At 39.7% G+C, this 18,664-nt stretch overlaps 1 protein-coding gene across 1 annotated transcript; it reads left to right on the forward strand.

The window, feature by feature from the left end:
- Positions 1–1,483: 1,483 nt before the first annotated feature.
- LOC128058218 (dihydrodiol dehydrogenase 3-like) lies at positions 1,484–17,054 on the forward strand. The gene is made up of 9 exons (XM_052650600.1): positions 1,484–1,643; positions 7,975–8,142; positions 8,434–8,550; positions 10,232–10,309; positions 10,742–10,864; positions 11,739–11,848; positions 12,692–12,857; positions 14,896–14,978; positions 17,012–17,054. The coding sequence occupies exons 1-9, from the start codon at positions 1,560–1,562 to the stop codon at positions 17,052–17,054; spliced, it is 972 nt and encodes a 323-aa protein (XP_052506560.1). The 5' UTR covers positions 1,484–1,559.
- Positions 17,055–18,664: the final 1,610 nt, after the last annotated feature.

An 18,664-nucleotide genomic window follows, 5' to 3' on the forward strand; every position in this document is an offset into this window, starting at 1 on the left:
CCTAGTCTTGGGATCAGCCCAACAAGAAAGCTAAGGGGGTCTCAGTCATTTCTGAGTCATCATCGTGTCTGGCCTGAGAATTGCTTTCTGATTCTGGTAAATTTATGACTGTTTTTTGAATGCCCTATGTCCCCCAAAGCCACACCCCAGTTCTCTTCAGGGTTTTATTAATACATGGTCTAGTCTGTGTCTTCACATTTATTACTTTGTCCTTGAGTCCCTGTATGTATGTATATGTATATACATACACATACATATATACTATACATACATACATACATACATACATATATACATATATATATATATGTGTGTGTGTATATATATATATATATATATATATGTTCCTTCTGTAGCTGTAATAGCCTCTCCAGCTGCTCTTCAGTTTAAGTTTAGAGTTAAGTAGAACAGACACTAGTCTCCATGCAGTCCCCAGGTAGGTTGGAACATTGCACATAAGGTTTTCTCTGATCATTCTGGTTTGAGGGAGGCAACTGGAACTGATCAAGACTGCACTACCCCAGGCAGGAGGAGGGTACAGGTGAGTAATATATGATGAAATTTTCTGTAATTCTGTTCTGGATTTTACCTAGTTGCCTGTTTACTTTTTTTGCTGTAGATCTTTGTTTGACTGTTTTTCAGAACTCCTATGAGGTTTTCAGCTGCCTTCTCTTTCTTTTCTTGTCTTTCCATGGGAGATTTCCATCCTGCCATCTCACCATTTTGCTGATATCACAGCACATGTTAAATTTTATTTGTCTTCACAATATCCCTGTCTATAAGTGCATCACAATTTCCATTACTCTTTCCAAATTTGTTGTATTTTTATTTGTTTATAGGTTTTTCTTTTATGAATAATGTGGAACAGTTTTTAAATTATGTAAAATATGTGTCAGTTACATTATGAGAGTACTATTAGAGTTATATAACTAAGTGCAGGTATGAACACTCAGAGTTTGCACACTGCACATGATATCCTAAAACTATTAATATTAACCTCCAATAAGCACTTTGGCCAAATGTCTGGTTTCCATATCATGTTCAGGATTTCACCAGTCAGGTCTGTAAAGCATAATAATTTTGCTGGTGGAAAATGTAAAAAGGCAAACTTATTTTCATTTGAAGTTTTGATTCTTTATTAAAGGGTAGCATTTTCAAAACTGCTTATTAAACACTTTTGCATTGTGTGATTTGTGTATTCGTGTATGTTTGTACTGTAAGACCATTGTTTCAACTGATATTGGATCGAGATTGGCTTTGTAATAGAAAAATAAAAACTATTGCTCTTGTGGAAGTTTCTAGTCTAAAATATAGTCAATAATTATTCAGCACATATCATCATTATATAATAGTGTTTTACTGCTAAAAAAAGAAAAAAGCAAACAAGCTAATTGATTTCAATCCTGTTCTTACTCAATGGAAACTGGTTTAATCATGCTTCTCCTGCAATATATCTGTTAACATTGGATGGTGCAGGTGGGGTGTTACCTTCCTGTTATTCCTAACCTGTGAACAAAGAAGAAAATCCTCAGTCTGCTTACTCCAAGGAGAAATAGGCAATGGATCCCAAAAGCCAGAGAGTGAAACTTAATGACGGCCACTTCATTCCTGTCCTGGGATTTGGAACCTATGCACCTCCGGAGGTAACAGTAGCAGTTGTAGGTTGAGATATAAATAGTAGTGGATTTAACATGAGTGAAAGGGACTTGGGTTGTCAAGCACTGAGCTCCTGTGTGACTCTGGGAGGATCACATCATTCCACTAACCAGGCCAGAATGATGCCCTATGAAAGAGGAGAGAGCATTCAGTCTTCACTCTGCCTCAGGGTTATGAAACTGTGCTCACCTGTAGATTACTCTGGGTCTGGGTTCCCCTCCACTTTCCATCTCTTTCCCAGCTTGGCAGAAGAGGTGAGACTCGGCTGTCAAGATCACTGACTGTCAGCTGCTTTCCTTTGTGGGTGACTGCAGTTGCAAGGTTTTTATGTATGTTTTATTAGTTCAAGAGCTCTTTCCTGCTTCCAATAATACATGACCCAGAGAGGTATTTGAGGTGGAAGGTCCTGAAGATGAGGTGACTGAAAACTAATGGGAGAGAATTGCTTTTCTACTGTGGGATATCTGCTTGGTGCCAGGCAAGAAGCACTCCAGCTGCATTTTGCCTTGTGCTTCTGTTTCTGCTTGGAAACTTCTTCTGATGGGAACCTTAGTATCACTTGAGTGGATAAGATACAATCTTACAGGCCAGGTTTTGTAATGTATCCTGGGGTTTTGTAGTGTGTTTTTATTAAAGTATGGTCTGCAGTGCTTGGTCATAAGAGGGGTTAGTGGACAAGTCTCTAGACTGGAAGCCAGAAAGTTTGCTGTCTATCTTGTCTTTAGAGTAGATGTGACAAGGGACTGGACTTATACTTTGAGGCTCACTATTCTAATTTATAAAATGGAAAAATTATTAAGAGACACTTTGCAGATAGAAGACAGAACTTGTTTACTTCATAGAGCACATTGGATTGAGGAGAGGAAGAGGAAAGGGCTGTTACTGAAGCTCATGGGCTCATTCCCAGGTACATCCCTGAAAGTGAACATCACTCAGTCGTGTCTGACTCTTTGTGATCCCATGGACTGTATAGTCTGTGGAATTCTCCAGGCGAGAGTACTGGAGTGGGTAGCCTTTCCCTTCTCCAGGGGATCTCCTATCCTGGGGATCGAACCCAGGTCTCCTGCATTGCAGGCAGATTCTATACTGTCTGAGCCACCGGGGAAGCCCATCCCCAAATGTCCATGCATTTAAGAAAAACCAGAACTAGACCCAGCAGAAGTCTGTTACCCCAATTATCTACCTCCTTGAAATGGGAAAGATTCTGAATCACATAAAAAGAAATGGAATAGTATTGAGCACTGAAGACAAAGTTAGTCCATTTGCAATCACAAGTGAAGTAAGCCAGAAATAGAAAGACAAATACTGCATGATCTCTTTGTAGGTGGAATCTAAAATGGTGGTACTCATAGAAGGGAGAGTAGCATTATGGTGACCAGAAGCTGGTGACAAGCCTGGGAAAAATGGAAAGATGTTGATCAAGGGTACAACCTTCTGTTGTAAGAGGCATAATTCTGGAGACCTGATGTACAGCAAGTTGACTATAGTTAAAAATAATGGGCTATCTCTTGAGATTTTGTAGAGACTAGATCTATATCTTCTTACAAGCACTTCTAAAAGGTAGCCATGTGAGGTGATGGTGTTAACTAGCTTGCTTGTGGTAATTATTAAGAATGGATACTTATATGAGTAAGTACAATCCTGAGAAATGCCAGGCTGGATGAAACTCAAGCTGGCATCAAGATTCCTGTGAGAAATATCAGTAACCTGAGATATGCAAATGACACCACCATAATGGCAGAAAATGAAGAGGAATTAAATAGCCTCTTGAAGAAGGTGAAAGTGGAGAGTGAAAAACCTGGTTTACAACTCCACATTTGAAAAACTATGGCACCCTGTCCCATAACTTTATGGCAAATTGATGGGAAAACAATGAAAACAGTGACAGACTTTTTTTTTTGTCTCCAAAATTACTGTGAATGATGTGTAGCCAGAAAATTAAAAGACACTTGCTCCTTGGAAGAAAAGCTATAACAATCGTGGACAGTGTATTAAAAAGCAGAGATATTACTTTGCCCACAGAGGTACATATTGTCAAAGCTATGGTTTTTCCAGTAGTCATGTTTGTGTATGGATGTAAGTGCTGGACCATAAAGAAGGCTGTGCACCAAAGAATTGATGCATTTGTCCAGTTCCATTCTTCGTTGCCAAGATTGCTTTGGCTATTTGAGGTTTTTTGTATTTCCATACAAGTTGTGAAATTGTTTGTTCTAGCTCTGTGAAAAATACCGCTGGTAGCTTGATAGGGATTGCATTGAATCTGTAGATTGCTTTGGATAGTATACTCATTTTCACTATATTAATTCTTCCGATCCATGAACATGGTATATTTCTCCATTTATTAGTATCCTCTTTGATTTCTTTCACCAGTGTTTTATAGTTTTATATATATATAGGTCTTTAGTTTCTTTAGTTAGATATATTCCTAAGTATTTTATTCTTTTCGTTGCAATGGTGAATGGAATTGTTTCCTTAATTTCGTTTTCTACTTTCTCATTATTAGTGTATAGGAATACAAGGGATTTCTGTGTGTTGATTTTATATCCTGCAACTTTACTATATTCATTGATGAGCTCTAGTAATTTTCTGGTGGAGTCTTTAGGGTTTTCTATGTAGAGGATCATGTCATCTGCAAACAGTGAGAGTTTTACTTCTTCTTTTCCAATTTGGATTCTTTTTATTTCTTTTTCTGCTCTGATTGCTGTGACGAAAACTTCCAGAACTATGTTGAATAGTAGTGGTGAAAGTGGGCACCCTTGTCTTGATCCTGACTTTAGGGGAAATGCTTTCAATTTTTCACCATTGAGGATAATGTTTGCTGTGGGTTTGTCATATATAGCTTTTATTATGTTGAGGTATGTTCCTTCTATTCCTGCTTTCTGGAGAGTTTTTTTTTTTTTTATCATAAATGGATGTTGAATTTTGTCAAAGGCTTTCTCTGCATCTATTGAGATAATCATATGGCTTTTATTTTTCAATTTCTTAATGTGGTGAATTACATTGATTGATTTGCAGATACTGAAGAATCCTTGCATCCCTGGGATAAAGCCCACTTGGTCATGGTGTATAATCTTTTTAATGTGTTGTTGGATTCTGATTGCTAGAATTTTGTTGAGGATTTTTGCATCTATGTTCATCAGTGATATTGGCCTGCAGTTTTCTTTTTTTGTGGCATCTTTGTCAGGTTTTGGTATTAGGGTGATGGTGGCCTCATAGAATGAGTTTGGAAGTTTACCTTCCTCTGCAATTTTCTGGAAGTGTTTGAGTAGGATAGGTGTTAGCTCTTCTCTAAATTTTTGGTAGAATTCAGCTGTGAAGCTATCTGGACCTGGGCTTTTGTTTGCTGGAAGATTTCTGATTTCTTCAATTTCCATGCTTGTGATGGGTCTGTTAAGATTTTCTATTTCTTCCTGGTTCAGTTTTGGAAAGTTGTACTTTTCTAAGAATTTGTCCATTTTTTCCACGTTGTCCATTTTATTGGCGTATAATTGCTGATAGTAGTCTCTTATGATCCTTTGTATTTCTGCGTTGTCTGTTGTGATCTCTCCATTTTCATTTCGAATTTTATTGATTTGATTTTTCTCCCTTTGTTTCTTGATAAGTCTGGCTAATGGTTTGTCAATTTTATTTATCCTTTCAAAGAATCAGCTTTGGCTTTGTTGATTTTTGCTATGGTCTCTTTTGTTTCTTTTGCATTTATTTCTGCCCTAATTTTTAAGATTTCTTTCCTTCTACTAACTCTGGGGTTCTCCATTTCTTCCTTTTCTAGTTGCTTTAGGTGTAGAGTTAGGTTATTTATTTGACTTTTTTCTTGTTTCTTGAGGTATGCCTTTATTGCTATGAACTTGACTTCAGGATCTACTACAAAGCCACAGTCATCAAGACAGTATGGTACTGGCACAAAGACAGAAATATAGATCAATGGAACACAATAGAAAGCCCAGAGATAAATCCACGCACCTATGGACACTATATCTTAAAGGAGGCAAGAATATACAATGGAGAAAAGACAATCTCTTTAACAAGTGGTGCTGGGAAAACTGGTCAACCACTTGTAAAAGCATGAAACTAGAACACTTTCTAACACCATACACAAAAATAAACTCAAAATGGATTAAAGATCTAAACGTAAGACCAGAAACTGTAAAACTCCTAGAGGAGAACATAGGCCAAATACTCTCCGACATGAATCACAGCAGGATCCTCTATGACCCACCTTCCAGAATATTGGAAATAAAAGCAAACATAAACAAATGGGGTCTAATTAAAATTAAAAGCTTCTGCATAACAAAGGAAACTATAAGCAAGGTGAAAAGACAGCCGTCGAAATGGGAGATAATAATAGCAAATGAAGAAACTGACAAACAACTAATCTCAAAAATATACAAGCAACTCCTGCAGCTCAATTCCAGAAAAATAAATGACCCAATCAAAAAATGGGCCAAAGATCTAAATAGACATTTTCCAAAGAAGACATACAGATGGCTAACAAACACGTGAAAAGATGCTCACATCATTCATCATCAGAGAAATGCAAATCAAAACCACAATGAGGTACCATTTCACACCAGTCAGAATGGCTGTGATCCAAAAGTCTACAAGCAATAAATGCTGGAGAGGGTGTGGAGAAAAGGGAACCCTCCTACACTGTTGGTGGGAATGCAGACTATGGAGCCACTATGGAGAACAGTGTGGTGATTCCTTAAAAAACTGGAAATAGAACTGCCTTATGACCCAGCAATCCCATTGCTGGGCATACACACCAAGGAAACCAGAATTGAAAGAGACGTGTACCCCAATGTTCATCACAGCACTGTTTATAATAGCCAGGACATGGAAGCAACCTAGATGTCCATCAGCAGATGAAAGGATAAGAAAGCTGTGATACATATACACAATGGAGTATTACTCAGCCATTAAAAAGAATACATTTGAATCAGTTTTAATGAGGTGAATGAAACTGGAACCTATTATACAGAGTGAAGTAAGCCAGAAAGAAAAACACCAATATAGTATACTAATGCATATATATGGAATTTAGAAAGATGGTAATGATAACCCTGTATGCGAGACAGCAAAAGAGACACAGATGTATAGAACAGACTTTTGGACTCTGGGAGAAGGAGAGGGTGGGATGATTTGGGAAAATGGCATTGAAACATGTATAATATCATGTAAGAAATGAATCACCAGTCTAGGTTCAATGCAGGATACATAATGCATGGGGCTGGTGCACTGGGATGACCGAGAGAGATGGTATGGGGAGGGAGGTGGGAAGGATGTTCAGGATTTGGAACTCATGTACACCTGTAGTGGATTCACGTTGATGTATGGCAAAACCAATACAGTATTGTAAAGTAAAATAAAGTAAAATAAAATAAAATAAAATAAAAATACAGACCAACACTGTCACCATCAAAAACAACAACAACAACAACAGACATGATGCATTTGAACAGTGATGTTGGAGAAGACTCTTGAAGTCCCCTGGACAGCCAGCAGATCAAACTAGTCAATCCTAAAGGAAACCAACCCTGAATATTCCTTGGAATGACTGATGCTAAAGCTGAATCTCCAATACTTTGGCTACTTGATGCTAGTGACAACTCATGGGAAAACACCCTGAATCTGGGAAAGATTTAGAGCAAGAGGAGAAGGAGGGGACAGAGGATGAGATGGTTTGATGGCATCATTGGCTCAAAGGACATGAGTTTGAGCAAACTCTGGGAGATGGTTTAGAACAGGGAAACCTGGAGTGCTGCAGTCCACGGGGTTGCAAAGAGTCAGACACGACTGAGCAAGTGAATAACAAGAATAACTTATATGAGAATATCACATTGTACACCTTGAAAAGATACAGCTTTTTTTTTTTTTTTGGTATGTTTTTGGGTGTATTCTGTGTGGCTTCACTGGTAGGTAGAAGTCTCAGAAGCTTTCACCTTGGTTCTTGGTACTTTTACCAGGCACCTTGTAACTTTGCTCCTTTTGCTTCAAACACCTCACATTATAAATCATATTCATGACTACAACATTCTGTTGAGTCCTTTGGATTCTTTCATCAAATCACTGAACCTAAAGGTGGTTTTGCCATCCTCTGATACCAGCAGTCAGCCACTGATCACCTGAAGTTGAAGGGTTCCTGGCTAGTGTTCATTTAATTACTTATTAGGAATGTTAAGGGAAACTGTCATGGGTTCATCACCATACATACAGAACTAACCAAAGACATAGAAAAAAGTTGACTCTTGGGAAGATCAAAGCTTGTACTTAGCAATATCTTATGTGGATATTCAACTTGTACCTTTGTTGCTTATGTAGGTTGCTAAGAGGGAAGCTCTGGAATTCACCCCATTCGCTATAGAGATTGGGTTCCGCCATATTGACTGTGCTCATGCCTACCAAAACGAAGAGGAGGTTGGCCAGGCCATTCGAAGCAAGATTGCAGATGGCACTGTGAAGAGAGAAGACATATTCTGCACTTCAAAGGTACTGTGTGTGTTGTGTGTGTGCACGTGTGCAAGTGATTGTGCCCAGGTGACAATTACATAATAGGATCCTTTGGTGAAGAGTTGTTTGCTGAACTATGCTTATTGGTATATTCCTAAAGTATTAGAGTTCCCTGATGGTGCAGAGTTTAACACTTGGTGCTTTACTGCCATGAGCCGGGATTCCATCCTTGGTAGGGGAAGTAATATCCCACAAGCCTCAAAAAAAAAAAAAAAAAAAAAAATTACCTCGTGTATTATTAATGCAACTTTCATTCTTTAACTTCTGCAGCTTTGGTTAACTTCCCTTCGACCAGAGTTGGTCCGACCAGCCTTGGAAAAGTCACTGAAAAATCTTCAACTGGACTATGTCGATCTCTATATTATGCATTATCCGCTGGCTCTGAAGGTTAGAAATTTGTGTGATCACATCAATGTTATATCTTGTGTTAGAATGCGTATCAACTTGCATGGATGGTTGAATAAAGATTTGTCTTAGTAGGTTGAAAGGATGATTACACTAGAGTAGAATCCCCCAAATAATTATTTGTAATCACCTTTTTAATGAGTTTTTTTTTTAGTATTAAGTTTTTTATTTTTTTAATTTTAAAATCTTTAATTCTTACATGTGTTCCCAAACATGAACCCCCCTCGCACCTCCCTCCCCATAACATCTCTGTGGGTCATCCCCATGCACCAGCCCCAAGCATGCTGTATCCTGCGTCAGACATAGACTGGCGATTCAATTCTTACATGATAGTATACATGATAGAATGCCATTCTCCCAAATCATCCCACCCTCTCCCTCTCCCTCTGAGTCCAAAAGTCTGTTATACACAGCTGCGTCTGTTTTCCTGTCTTGCATACAGGGTCGTCATTGCCATCTTTCTAAATTCCATATATATGTGTTAGTATACTGTATTGGTGTTTTTCTTTCTGGCTTACTTCACTCTGTATAATTGGCTCCAGTTTCATCCATCTCATCAGAACTGATTCAAATGAATTCTTTTTAACGGCTGAGTAATACTCCACTTGAAAGGAGTTAATAATCTGAGGCTCTGCCTGAAAAACTAAAGGAAATAGAAATCAGCCAGTTCTGCACACAGTCCTTGTTATGACTCCTGAGTGTCTGGGGATTTCATGAACCAAGAGTTTGGTGCAGCTGTGGTGAGCATGACACTGCCTTACATTGAACATGATGAGTTAATCTTGTCTTCTACTCTTTCAAGTTGAGATTTGGTGGTGCTTCCTCTGGGTGAGTTAAATCTCTTCACTGTATAGGAAGTTGGGAGACATGGCTTACACTCTTGCTTGTCTTCATGATGAGGTTTGTAGACTGTACTTAGCCATTAAGAATGGTGGTTTACTTAGAACTCTTGGTTTCAAGTTACAGAAATAAACTCAAGCTATCTAATGCAAAATCGCTTAGTGGACTATGTACGTCCCGGACACAGTTTTTCAGGATTTTCAGCAGTGTTCAGAAATGTCTCCTTTCTTCTATCCCTTATCAGGAGACTACTCATGATTTACTTTATTTTTTACTGAACATTTTCCATTGGAGGCAAATATGACCTTGGGGCAGTTTGAGGCTCATGGTCACAAATATTTGAGAGCATGTGTGGATCATCCACATTCCATATTCGCCTAAAGACAGCCTTGCTGATTCACATGCTTGCCCTAGGGCACCTGATGCTCAGAAGGAAAAGAAAGTCTGATATCTAGCCATATGAAGACTACAACTTTTATTCTGGAAATTATGTCATGTAACTTACTCCCATTCCCAGCCCCAAAAGGCATTTCAAAATTGGCAAGTACAAGGAGCAGACAAAATTCAGAGAAGTCACTATGAGTCCCTTTTAGGACCTAGAAAAATTGTATTTATTACAACATATATTGAGTGTAAGAGATTGGAATAAGCCTCCTGCCTAAAGGTATTGCTGACAACTCCATATGTGCAAATCACTTTGCAAATATTAATATTTAGAAATTTGTGAAGCTACCTGATGGAGGTTTACTCCCTGGTGCCTGGCAGCCTGTAAATGCAGAGAAATCATTTTGTGACATGTCTAAAATGACTTCTTCTATTCCAGCCAGGGGAGGAATTATTTCCAAAAGATGAAAATGGAAAACTGATATTTGACTCAGTGGATTTCTGTCGCACGTGGGAGGTGAGTCCAGGGAGGAGAGAACCAAGGGAGGGGCCAGAAGAGGGGGAACCTCCTTCATTTCTTCCACCTGTGAGAATGAGCTGTGGCCCATCAGACTCAGCAGTTCATGAATCTAAAGGCATGGATGCTGGGGTTGTGGAGAGGAAACCATTGGTGAAATGTTCACAGAGAGGAATGGAGGAGGAGAATTTGGGACAGTGTAGACAGGTGTCTTTTTCCTTCCATGTGATATATCTTTTCTGGGTTTTTTTTTAAGGTGGGGGTGGTAGTTTTACTTTTTATAACATGACCTTCTTCCTGATTTTTCTTCTTGATAGTCAAGGGTAATTCTTGATGGATGAGTGTGATTACTGATGTTTTTCAGCATTTATTCTTATTCTATTGCCCATTCCAAATGACTGTTCATGACTGTTCACCACCTCTCCCTCCCAGGCCCTGGAGAAGTGTAAGGATGCAGGGCTGACCAAGTCCATCGGGGTGTCCAACTTCAACCACAAGCAGCTGGAGAAGATCCTGAACAAGCCAGGGCTCAAGTACAAGCCTGTCTGCAACCAGGTGAGCAGCTCGGCTTGTCTCCCTCCTGCTCTTCAGAACCTCCTTCTTGCCCTGGAGCCAGATGTATGTCTGTCCTCCCCTGCTGTTCATCTGATCTTTGTGGGTCAGAGGATTCTAGAGTGAAGAGCCTCTCTGTATGTTGTGAGTAGAATCTGTAGCAGTGTATCTGCTTGACAGTCTGGGTGGAAAAGGTGGGATGCCTGCCTTCTAAATTGTGGGTAGAACTCAGAACTAGAAGAAGGAGGCATTTCCCTGAGATGAAAGGATAAGCAGATGGAGGGAAAAGTGCCCTGAAGAGAACTGCATACAGAAAGGAAGATGATAAAAACATGGAACCAGAAGTAAATTAATAAAGAGTCACAACAGCTGAGATGGATTTTAAGGGTTTGTGTGGGGTTCTGATGTCTGAATTCTTGGTCTAGTTGTCTCAGCATTTATGAGTCTTAAACAGGGAGCATAGTTCCGAAAAATGTGTTGGAGGTGATGAAATTCATCTAGGTTAGAGGATGAAGTTAAAGGCTCAAGATGATACTAGTAATATATGAAATATTTACTCAGGAACATCTACTGAAATGTAGAGCACAGCTTTTGATTACTCAGTATTTGACTGGTTCTCCCATCCATGTCTATCATAAAATTAACTGTATAAATACACTTTTCTCTGTTTCTCTGTAAATGTTGACATTTCCCGTTTTCATTTAATGATGTAGTCTTTCCTTTAGTCTCTGAAAACTTTTAATCTTTCTCTGTCATATTAATATTGCATATGTCATATTATATTGTCATATTAATATTGTCATATAATGTCATAATCATATATGTCATATTAATATTGTCATATAATCTGACACTCTTCTCTTTGGGCATTCTACAGGTGGAATGTCACCCTTATCTCAACCAGAGCAAACTGTTGGATTTCTGCAAGTCACGTGAAATCGTTCTTGTTGCCTATGCGGCTCTGGGATCCCAGCGAGTAAAAGAATGGTATTGAATCCTAATGAAGACATCTGGAGTTTCCTTGAAATTCAATTTTTGATGAAACAATTTAAATAATACAGCACTCAGATAACTCTCATAGGCAGAGGGGAGAGAGGGGTGGGTTGAAATTAATCCTTCTCTTTTATCTTCCCATCACCCAGACAATTTTTCTACATTGTATTAGCTTGTAGACTCATCAATAACAAAAGTCTGCATTGTAATCACCCAGTTGAGACAAGAGACACAAGCTGATGTCATGATTTACTTATTAACTAATGAACACATTTGTAAAAACAGATGTTGCAAGCCTCACTTAGCTCATATCTAAAATTTGGATAATATGTAACTGCTTGGTATATCATGATAGAAAACATTTCAATTTGAAGCATTTCTGTGAACATCCTGGAAAAATAATGATGAAATGAACATCTCTTATTTTTGAGACCAGTCAGTTTTTATCAATACCTTAAAAAGTGAAATTTAAAAAGAATTCTTGGGCTTTCCCTACTGTTTCTCTATTCATGCCCTTGATTGCAGAAGAAAAACAACCCCTGAGAATTAAAGAAAATAATCCACAATCTGGCATTTGTTCTCAACTGAATAATGCATCCGAATCACCTGCAGAGCTCTGTAAACACAGCATGGGAAGTGACACAGTTGAGGTTCTCATTCAGTTTGTCTTCAGCTCAGCTGTGGAATTTGTATTTCTAATAAGATCCCAAGTGATGCTGATGCTCACGGTCCCTGGACCAGACTTTGGGAAGCACTGGTCTGGAGTGGACCTACTTGGTCTGTTTGAGAAGCCTCCTTAGAGACTCAGCTCCTCAGCATTTCTGAAATTCCTTCCAGGGTGAACCCAAACCACCCCATTCTCCTGGAGGACCTGGTTCTCTCTGCCATTGCCCAAAAGCACAAGAAAACGGCAGCTCTGGTTGCTCTTCGCTACCAGATACAACGTGGGGTTGTGGTTCTGGCCAAGGGTAACAACAAGAAGTGGATCAAAGAGAACATACAGGTGACGAGCAGGGCTGTGGGCAGAGGGCTCCTAAGGAAAATATCTTAGTTTCTCTTTCAATTGATAAAATTGCATCATGTGATTTTTCCTAGACTGTTTGAACTGCTCTAACAAAACACTACAGGCTGAGTGGCTATGAAAAAAATTAAATTTGTTTCTCACAGTTGTGAAGCTGTAGATCTGAGATCAGGGTACCTATGTGGTTGGGTGAGGATTCTCCTCTAGGTCACAGGCTTCTCCTTGTATCTTTACATGTTGGAGGGGAAACACAGCTCTCCCAAGTCTCTTATATGAATATGATATTCTTGAAATCTCATTTGTGAGGGCTCTGCCATCATGACCTACTCCTCCCTCAAAGGCTCCATTTTTAACACCATAACATGTGAATTTGGGCGCACAAAAACTATCTTTAACTTCCAAAGCCTTGTGGTTTTATTACTATTTCCCTGAATACTAATAGGCTTTCATCTTAATACATTTAATTTTTTTGAGTTTCTGTCTCTGTGAAGTTCCTCTTAATGACTTTGACCACTTTAGCTAGGTTGTTTCTCTTTTTATGTATTTGTAGAGTTGGACATGACTGAGCGACTTCACTTTCACTTTTCACTTTCATGCATTGGAGAAGGAAATGGCAACCCACTCCAGTGTTCTTGCCTGGAGAATCCCAGGGACAGGGGAGCCTGGTGGGCTGCCGTCTATGGAGTCGCACAGAGTCAGGCACGACTGAAGCAACTTAGCAGCAGCAGCAGCAGCAGCAGGAGACCATTATTGTGCCCTTAACTGTGCAGGAAACTCTCCCCAGTTTCAGGATTTAATGCGGAGTTCATTTGTGTATCTGAATCTGTGGTTTGAAAATGAGCCTGCACTCGGCTCAGCTGTTGTCCTCTAGGCTGGGCTCTTTTGTGCATTTTCAGTTCAGTGCTGAGCTGCTCGGGAGTTCTGCTTTAGCAGGTGGATGTGGCTCTTGTTAGAGGAGCCTGAAGACTTCTCTGTATAGTTTTTATTGGCTAGAATAAGGCAACTAACCTAGTCTTCTTTTCAGCACAGTGATATGATTCTCAGTCAGTGAGTGGGGAGAAAAACCTCTTCCTTTGGGGTCACAAAGAGTAGGACATACTAAGTGACTGAATAACTAAAACAACTGTCCATTTCCACTTTTTCCTTGTCAATTCTGCCACATATCAAGTGTCCATAAGTACATTTCTGCCCACTCTTGTCTATTTAACTATTTCTGTACTGTGTTACTGAAGTAAAAAATAAGTTTTGCTTTTTAGTATGTTACGTTCTTCTATTTTAAGGATGTCGTGACTGCTTTTGACTAGCTCTTCTCTTATTTAAAATTCAGTATCACTATACCAACTTCCACAACAGAATATGTGTTTAAGTCTTTGGTTCATGTTGCACTGAAACGAGATCACTTTGGAGAAAATGAATTTCTTTACAAAATTGAGCTTTCCATTTCTTTGTTATGATGTGAATTTTTAATAATTTGTTGTTCCTTAATGTTTAAACACTTCTCATAACTTTCTCCAAGAAAGTATATACATAAAGTTTTCTTTTAGATCCAATCATAGATAATGAGTAGTTTGATATCAGATTCCTGAACAGGCTTTCTCAGGGGAGCCTCCTTCCCACATTGCTTCAGCCGAATGCTGTTGCCCTTAGGGTATGTTGGGGAGAGGCAATCAGTCTAATGTCAACTCAGGTACAGGTATCAAGTTAGGAGTGTCTAAAAGCAGTGTGTTTGGAAAAAAAAAAAGACTTTAGATTTCTTCTTTTTTTGTCTCAAGTAATTCACTTAGAAAGATAAGCAACTGATGCACTGTAATGTTTGTGAGGTGGACAGAGAAGGAGAAGGTGTGGGAAGGGAGAGGTGAAAACTCAGCAGAAGGTCCCAGGCTTGTTCATCTGGAAACTGAGGACAGACATGGCTTCCCTGTCTACTCTTTCTGTCTCCATCCAGCTGGAAAGTCCTCCAGTCCCTGGGGGAGGCCCTCTCCTTGGGGGAGAGGTCAATGTGATTCTTCTTTCCTTCCAGGTGTTTGACTTTGAACTGACTCCAGAAGACATGAAAGCAATCGATGGCCTCAACAGAAATATAAAATATTACGAATTTTACCTGTAAGTGACTTGCCGATGTTTCCCACAAATACTGTTTTCTGTAGTAGGCAGGTCAGCAGGAGAACTTAGCTTTTTAAAAGCTTAAATCTAGGGAAACAGTGCTGATTTCTAGAGTAGGAGTAAACCAGGGGCTTCCTGCAGACCTCAGACCAGAGGTTTCCTCCAGGGCTCTGTCTCTGACCAAGAGGAATGTGATGGGGCCCAGGCCAGCCCATCAATAAAATCACTCAGTTCACATCCTGGTGAATTCACTACTTTGTGCCCTTAATCCCTATGCCTGGTGTACTTCCTCTCAAGGCTGAGGGACCCAGGAAACACAGAGGGCAAAGTGCCTGCAGCCCTGTATTCTTTCAGGGTCCTGTGAACATCTTTAATCTCTATTTCTTTCTACATCAGTGGAAAATTATTATATTAATAATAACTGTATAATAATGAATCCATCATGAATTGCATTCAAGTTTTGTTGTTGTTATTTAGTCAGTCATTTCCAACTCTTGGAAATGGGCTCTTGGTGGACTGTAGCCCGCCAGGCTCCTCTGTCCCTGGGATTTCCCAGGCAAGAATACTGAAGTGAGTTGCCATTTCCTTCTTCAGGGGATCTTGCTGACTCAGGGATCAAACCCATGTCTCCTGCTTTGCAGGTGGATCCTTTACCACTGAGCCACCTAGGAAGCCTGCAATCATGTTAACCCCAACAAAACTATAAAATGTATTGCAGATGATTTTTAATGGAGGAAGGTCCTAGAAAGGCCAATATCCATTAGTGCTACTATGTCAGTTGGGCCTGTCCCACCCTGTCCCCTAAGTGTCTGGTGGACATTCTCCCTTATGGGCATTTCTTCACCAAGACACCATCTTCTTCCTACAAATCGATCTCTTCACTGCCCTTTCTTCCCTATTACAACTCCCATATCTTCATCCTTGTCTCACAAAACTGAATTACAAGTAGATCATGAGCTTAACTGACCCTCCAGTGAGTGACTGCTTAGCAGGACACACTCAGGTAAGATCATCTGGGTTTCTGTGGTTTCTTGAGTCAAAACTCACACCATTGTTATATTTGTCCATTAGGGGTCCATCTCCTGGGGAACCCCTACCATCTTAACTTTGATTTAGTCATTAACATTGAATTCCAGCTGCCCAATTACTGCAGGAAGAAGTCAGGATTGAAGGGACAGAGGGCTAATCATACAGGGATATGCTGGAAGGGAGTTTAGAGAGAAGGGAATACCAATTATTGATGAAATGAAGATTTTGTTTCCAGTGAAAGATTTCAAAACTCTCCCTATTGTTTTTATAGCAGATATCATGCTTCTGATAAAAGACATGATAATTGAAAAAAAGGTGGATACTTACTTTTCTGTACTCTGTTGTGGGCTCAGGTAATGACCTGAGCCAGGCTCCTGGTACATGGAATTGCTCAGAATGCACTCTTTTATGAGTCAAATTGTAAAAGACAAATTCTGAAAGAAAAGTAGAAACATAGAAAAAATGAAAAAAGCAGTAATAGTAATTACTGCATAACCAATGTTTGACTACATTATAAATTAAAAAGGTAATAATCCTGCTTTGAACTGTGTGATTATTCAGGTGTGCATGGTAGCTCTCCTATAGATGACAAGTTCCTTAATGGAGGTGCTCTGTACTTTTGGAGTGCTCACTATTTGCTTATCCATGGATGTGTGGGAAAGGGCAGCTAATTTGTGCACCTTTTCATCAACTAGGGACCGAAGAAGTTCTCCCTGTGTGTGAAATGGCCTCCACAGTGAGCCCTAGGTCTTGTGCTCTCATATAAATTGTAACTTGAGTCCAACTGCCTGTCACTGTGGAGTGGAGATCACACGTGAATGTTGGGACTGGACGTGCAGGTGCCATGTGCACACGGAGCAGGCACCTGCAGGTGTGCTTGTCAGGGGAGAACAAGGGACGTGTTTGTAGCTTTAGAGTTTTAGCCCATCCTGACCACATTCACAGAATAATGTTCTCTATGACAACATGGCTGATTTAATAAATGAATCATTCTTTTCTTTCAGTGGTGTCAGTCATCCTGAGTTTCCATTCTCTGAAGAATATTGACTCTCAGCTCTCACCGTGGTTCTTTGAGAATGTCTTGCTTCTAGGGCAGTGAAGATATTTGTAGTTTGTGAAGGTGCTTTAATGAAATGTCTGAAATTTTGAAAGCTTGCTTTTCCTTTTAAAACATTTAACACTTTATGAAACAATAAAGACTTCAAAGTAAGAATGCTTCTATTTTTCTGATAATTAAGGTAATACATATAAATTATACAAAATTAGGAAATAGAAGGCAAAGGATTGAAAATAAAAATAAGCTGTGATTAACCATTTTAATAATACTTCCGTGCATTTTTATGTTGGAATGTGTGTGATTTTTTACTTACACAGAGAAGGAATCTTCAATCTACAGGTTGTATACTTATTTTTTAACTTAGCATAATTATCTTGGTAAGCTAAAAATACCATTTACAAATTCAGCATTATATTTTGTTTACTGTAAGGGAGCAAATCTTATTCATTTAATTTCTTAATCATCTGCCTAGAAGTTGTTTTATCAATAGATATTAATTAAAATGAGAAATTCTTGAGTTGATAGTCTACTGGAGGCTGAAACTGTGAACAAAATCAGGAGTATTTAGCTGTTAGAAATGGGCAAGTGCCTGTAGGAGATATTTCTACACAATCTCTCCCATTTCTGTACATCTGTTGGCCAGAGGAGCCAACTCCACTTCATCCCACACAACTTTTCATTTGTACAAGAAAGAGCCTTGAAACATAGAGATTGTGCTCCCTGCATTTCTCTGGGACAGAAAATGCTAGTCAAGGAAGCAGGAGTATTCATGTAACATTTAGCAAGTCAGTTGATGTGGGTGGAGTTTAGTGAGGTGGAGAGAGAGGAGTTGAAGAGAAGGCCAGAGAGCTGGTGGGGCCTGGAGGTCTGTGTCATGTAGGTTTTTGACAGGACTTTACTCTGAGAGAAATGGAGAATACATTTTGGGTTTTGAGCATAGTAGTTACATGAACTGATGTTTTTTTAAAAAGTCACTCTGTAGAGGAACAAGATGGCGGATGAGTAGGTGGACGTGGAGTACATCTCTCTCCTTGGATACATCAGGAATACACCTTCAGACACGGAAGTGCATACAGAACACCAGCTGAGAGCGGACAGAAGGACCTGACCAGCAGAAAAGAATATATGGAACCACACAAAACTCAATAGGATGAAGGAACTAGAGGGAAAAACTGGAGTGTTAGTAGGACTGGTTCTGCCCTCAGCATGTGGGGGAACTGAAGCAGGGGTCCAGTCCCTGCAGCGGGGCAATTGTCTGAGTCTGAGGAGAAACATTTAAGGCTGAGTGTGAAACAGTTGATCTGTGGCAGCCTGAATAGAATGAGAATCAGACAGTTCTTGCCGAAGCCATACACACCCCGGACAGGGATGCAAGTCCCCTAGAAGGCGCAGTGGCTGGGAGCTGGAGCTTAGGGATTGTGGAGCAATCCCAGGGCAAGGGCTGCTGTGGAGAGACAGATGAAGGAATGTGAGGGAGGAGACTGTGGTGGGAAATGCCAAGTCACGCATAGGGGATGGAGCCATCACCATAGCCTCTCTCTCCCCACACACCAGCATGGGTAGCTGAACAATAGAAAGGCTGACCCATCGAGCTCCTAAG

The sequence above is a fragment of the Budorcas taxicolor genome, chromosome 13 (genome assembly GCF_023091745.1).
Source record: "Budorcas taxicolor isolate Tak-1 chromosome 13, Takin1.1, whole genome shotgun sequence".
Taxonomy (NCBI): Eukaryota; Metazoa; Chordata; class Mammalia; order Artiodactyla; family Bovidae; genus Budorcas; species Budorcas taxicolor.

What these genes read in the sequence shown, in the direction of transcription:
- LOC128058218 (XM_052650600.1), top strand. Translation starts at nt 1,560, where the DNA reads ATGGATCCCAAAAGCCAGAGAGTGAAACTTAATGACGGCCACTTCATT. An exon ending in TCCCAGCGAGTAAAAGAATG is followed by an intron (nt 11,849 to 12,691) that starts GTATTGAATCCT and finishes AATTCCTTCCAG; the next exon opens with GGTGAACCCAAACCACCCCA. An exon ending in GGATCAAAGAGAACATACAG is followed by an intron (nt 12,858 to 14,895) that starts GTGACGAGCAGG and finishes CTTTCCTTCCAG; the next exon opens with GTGTTTGACTTTGAACTGAC.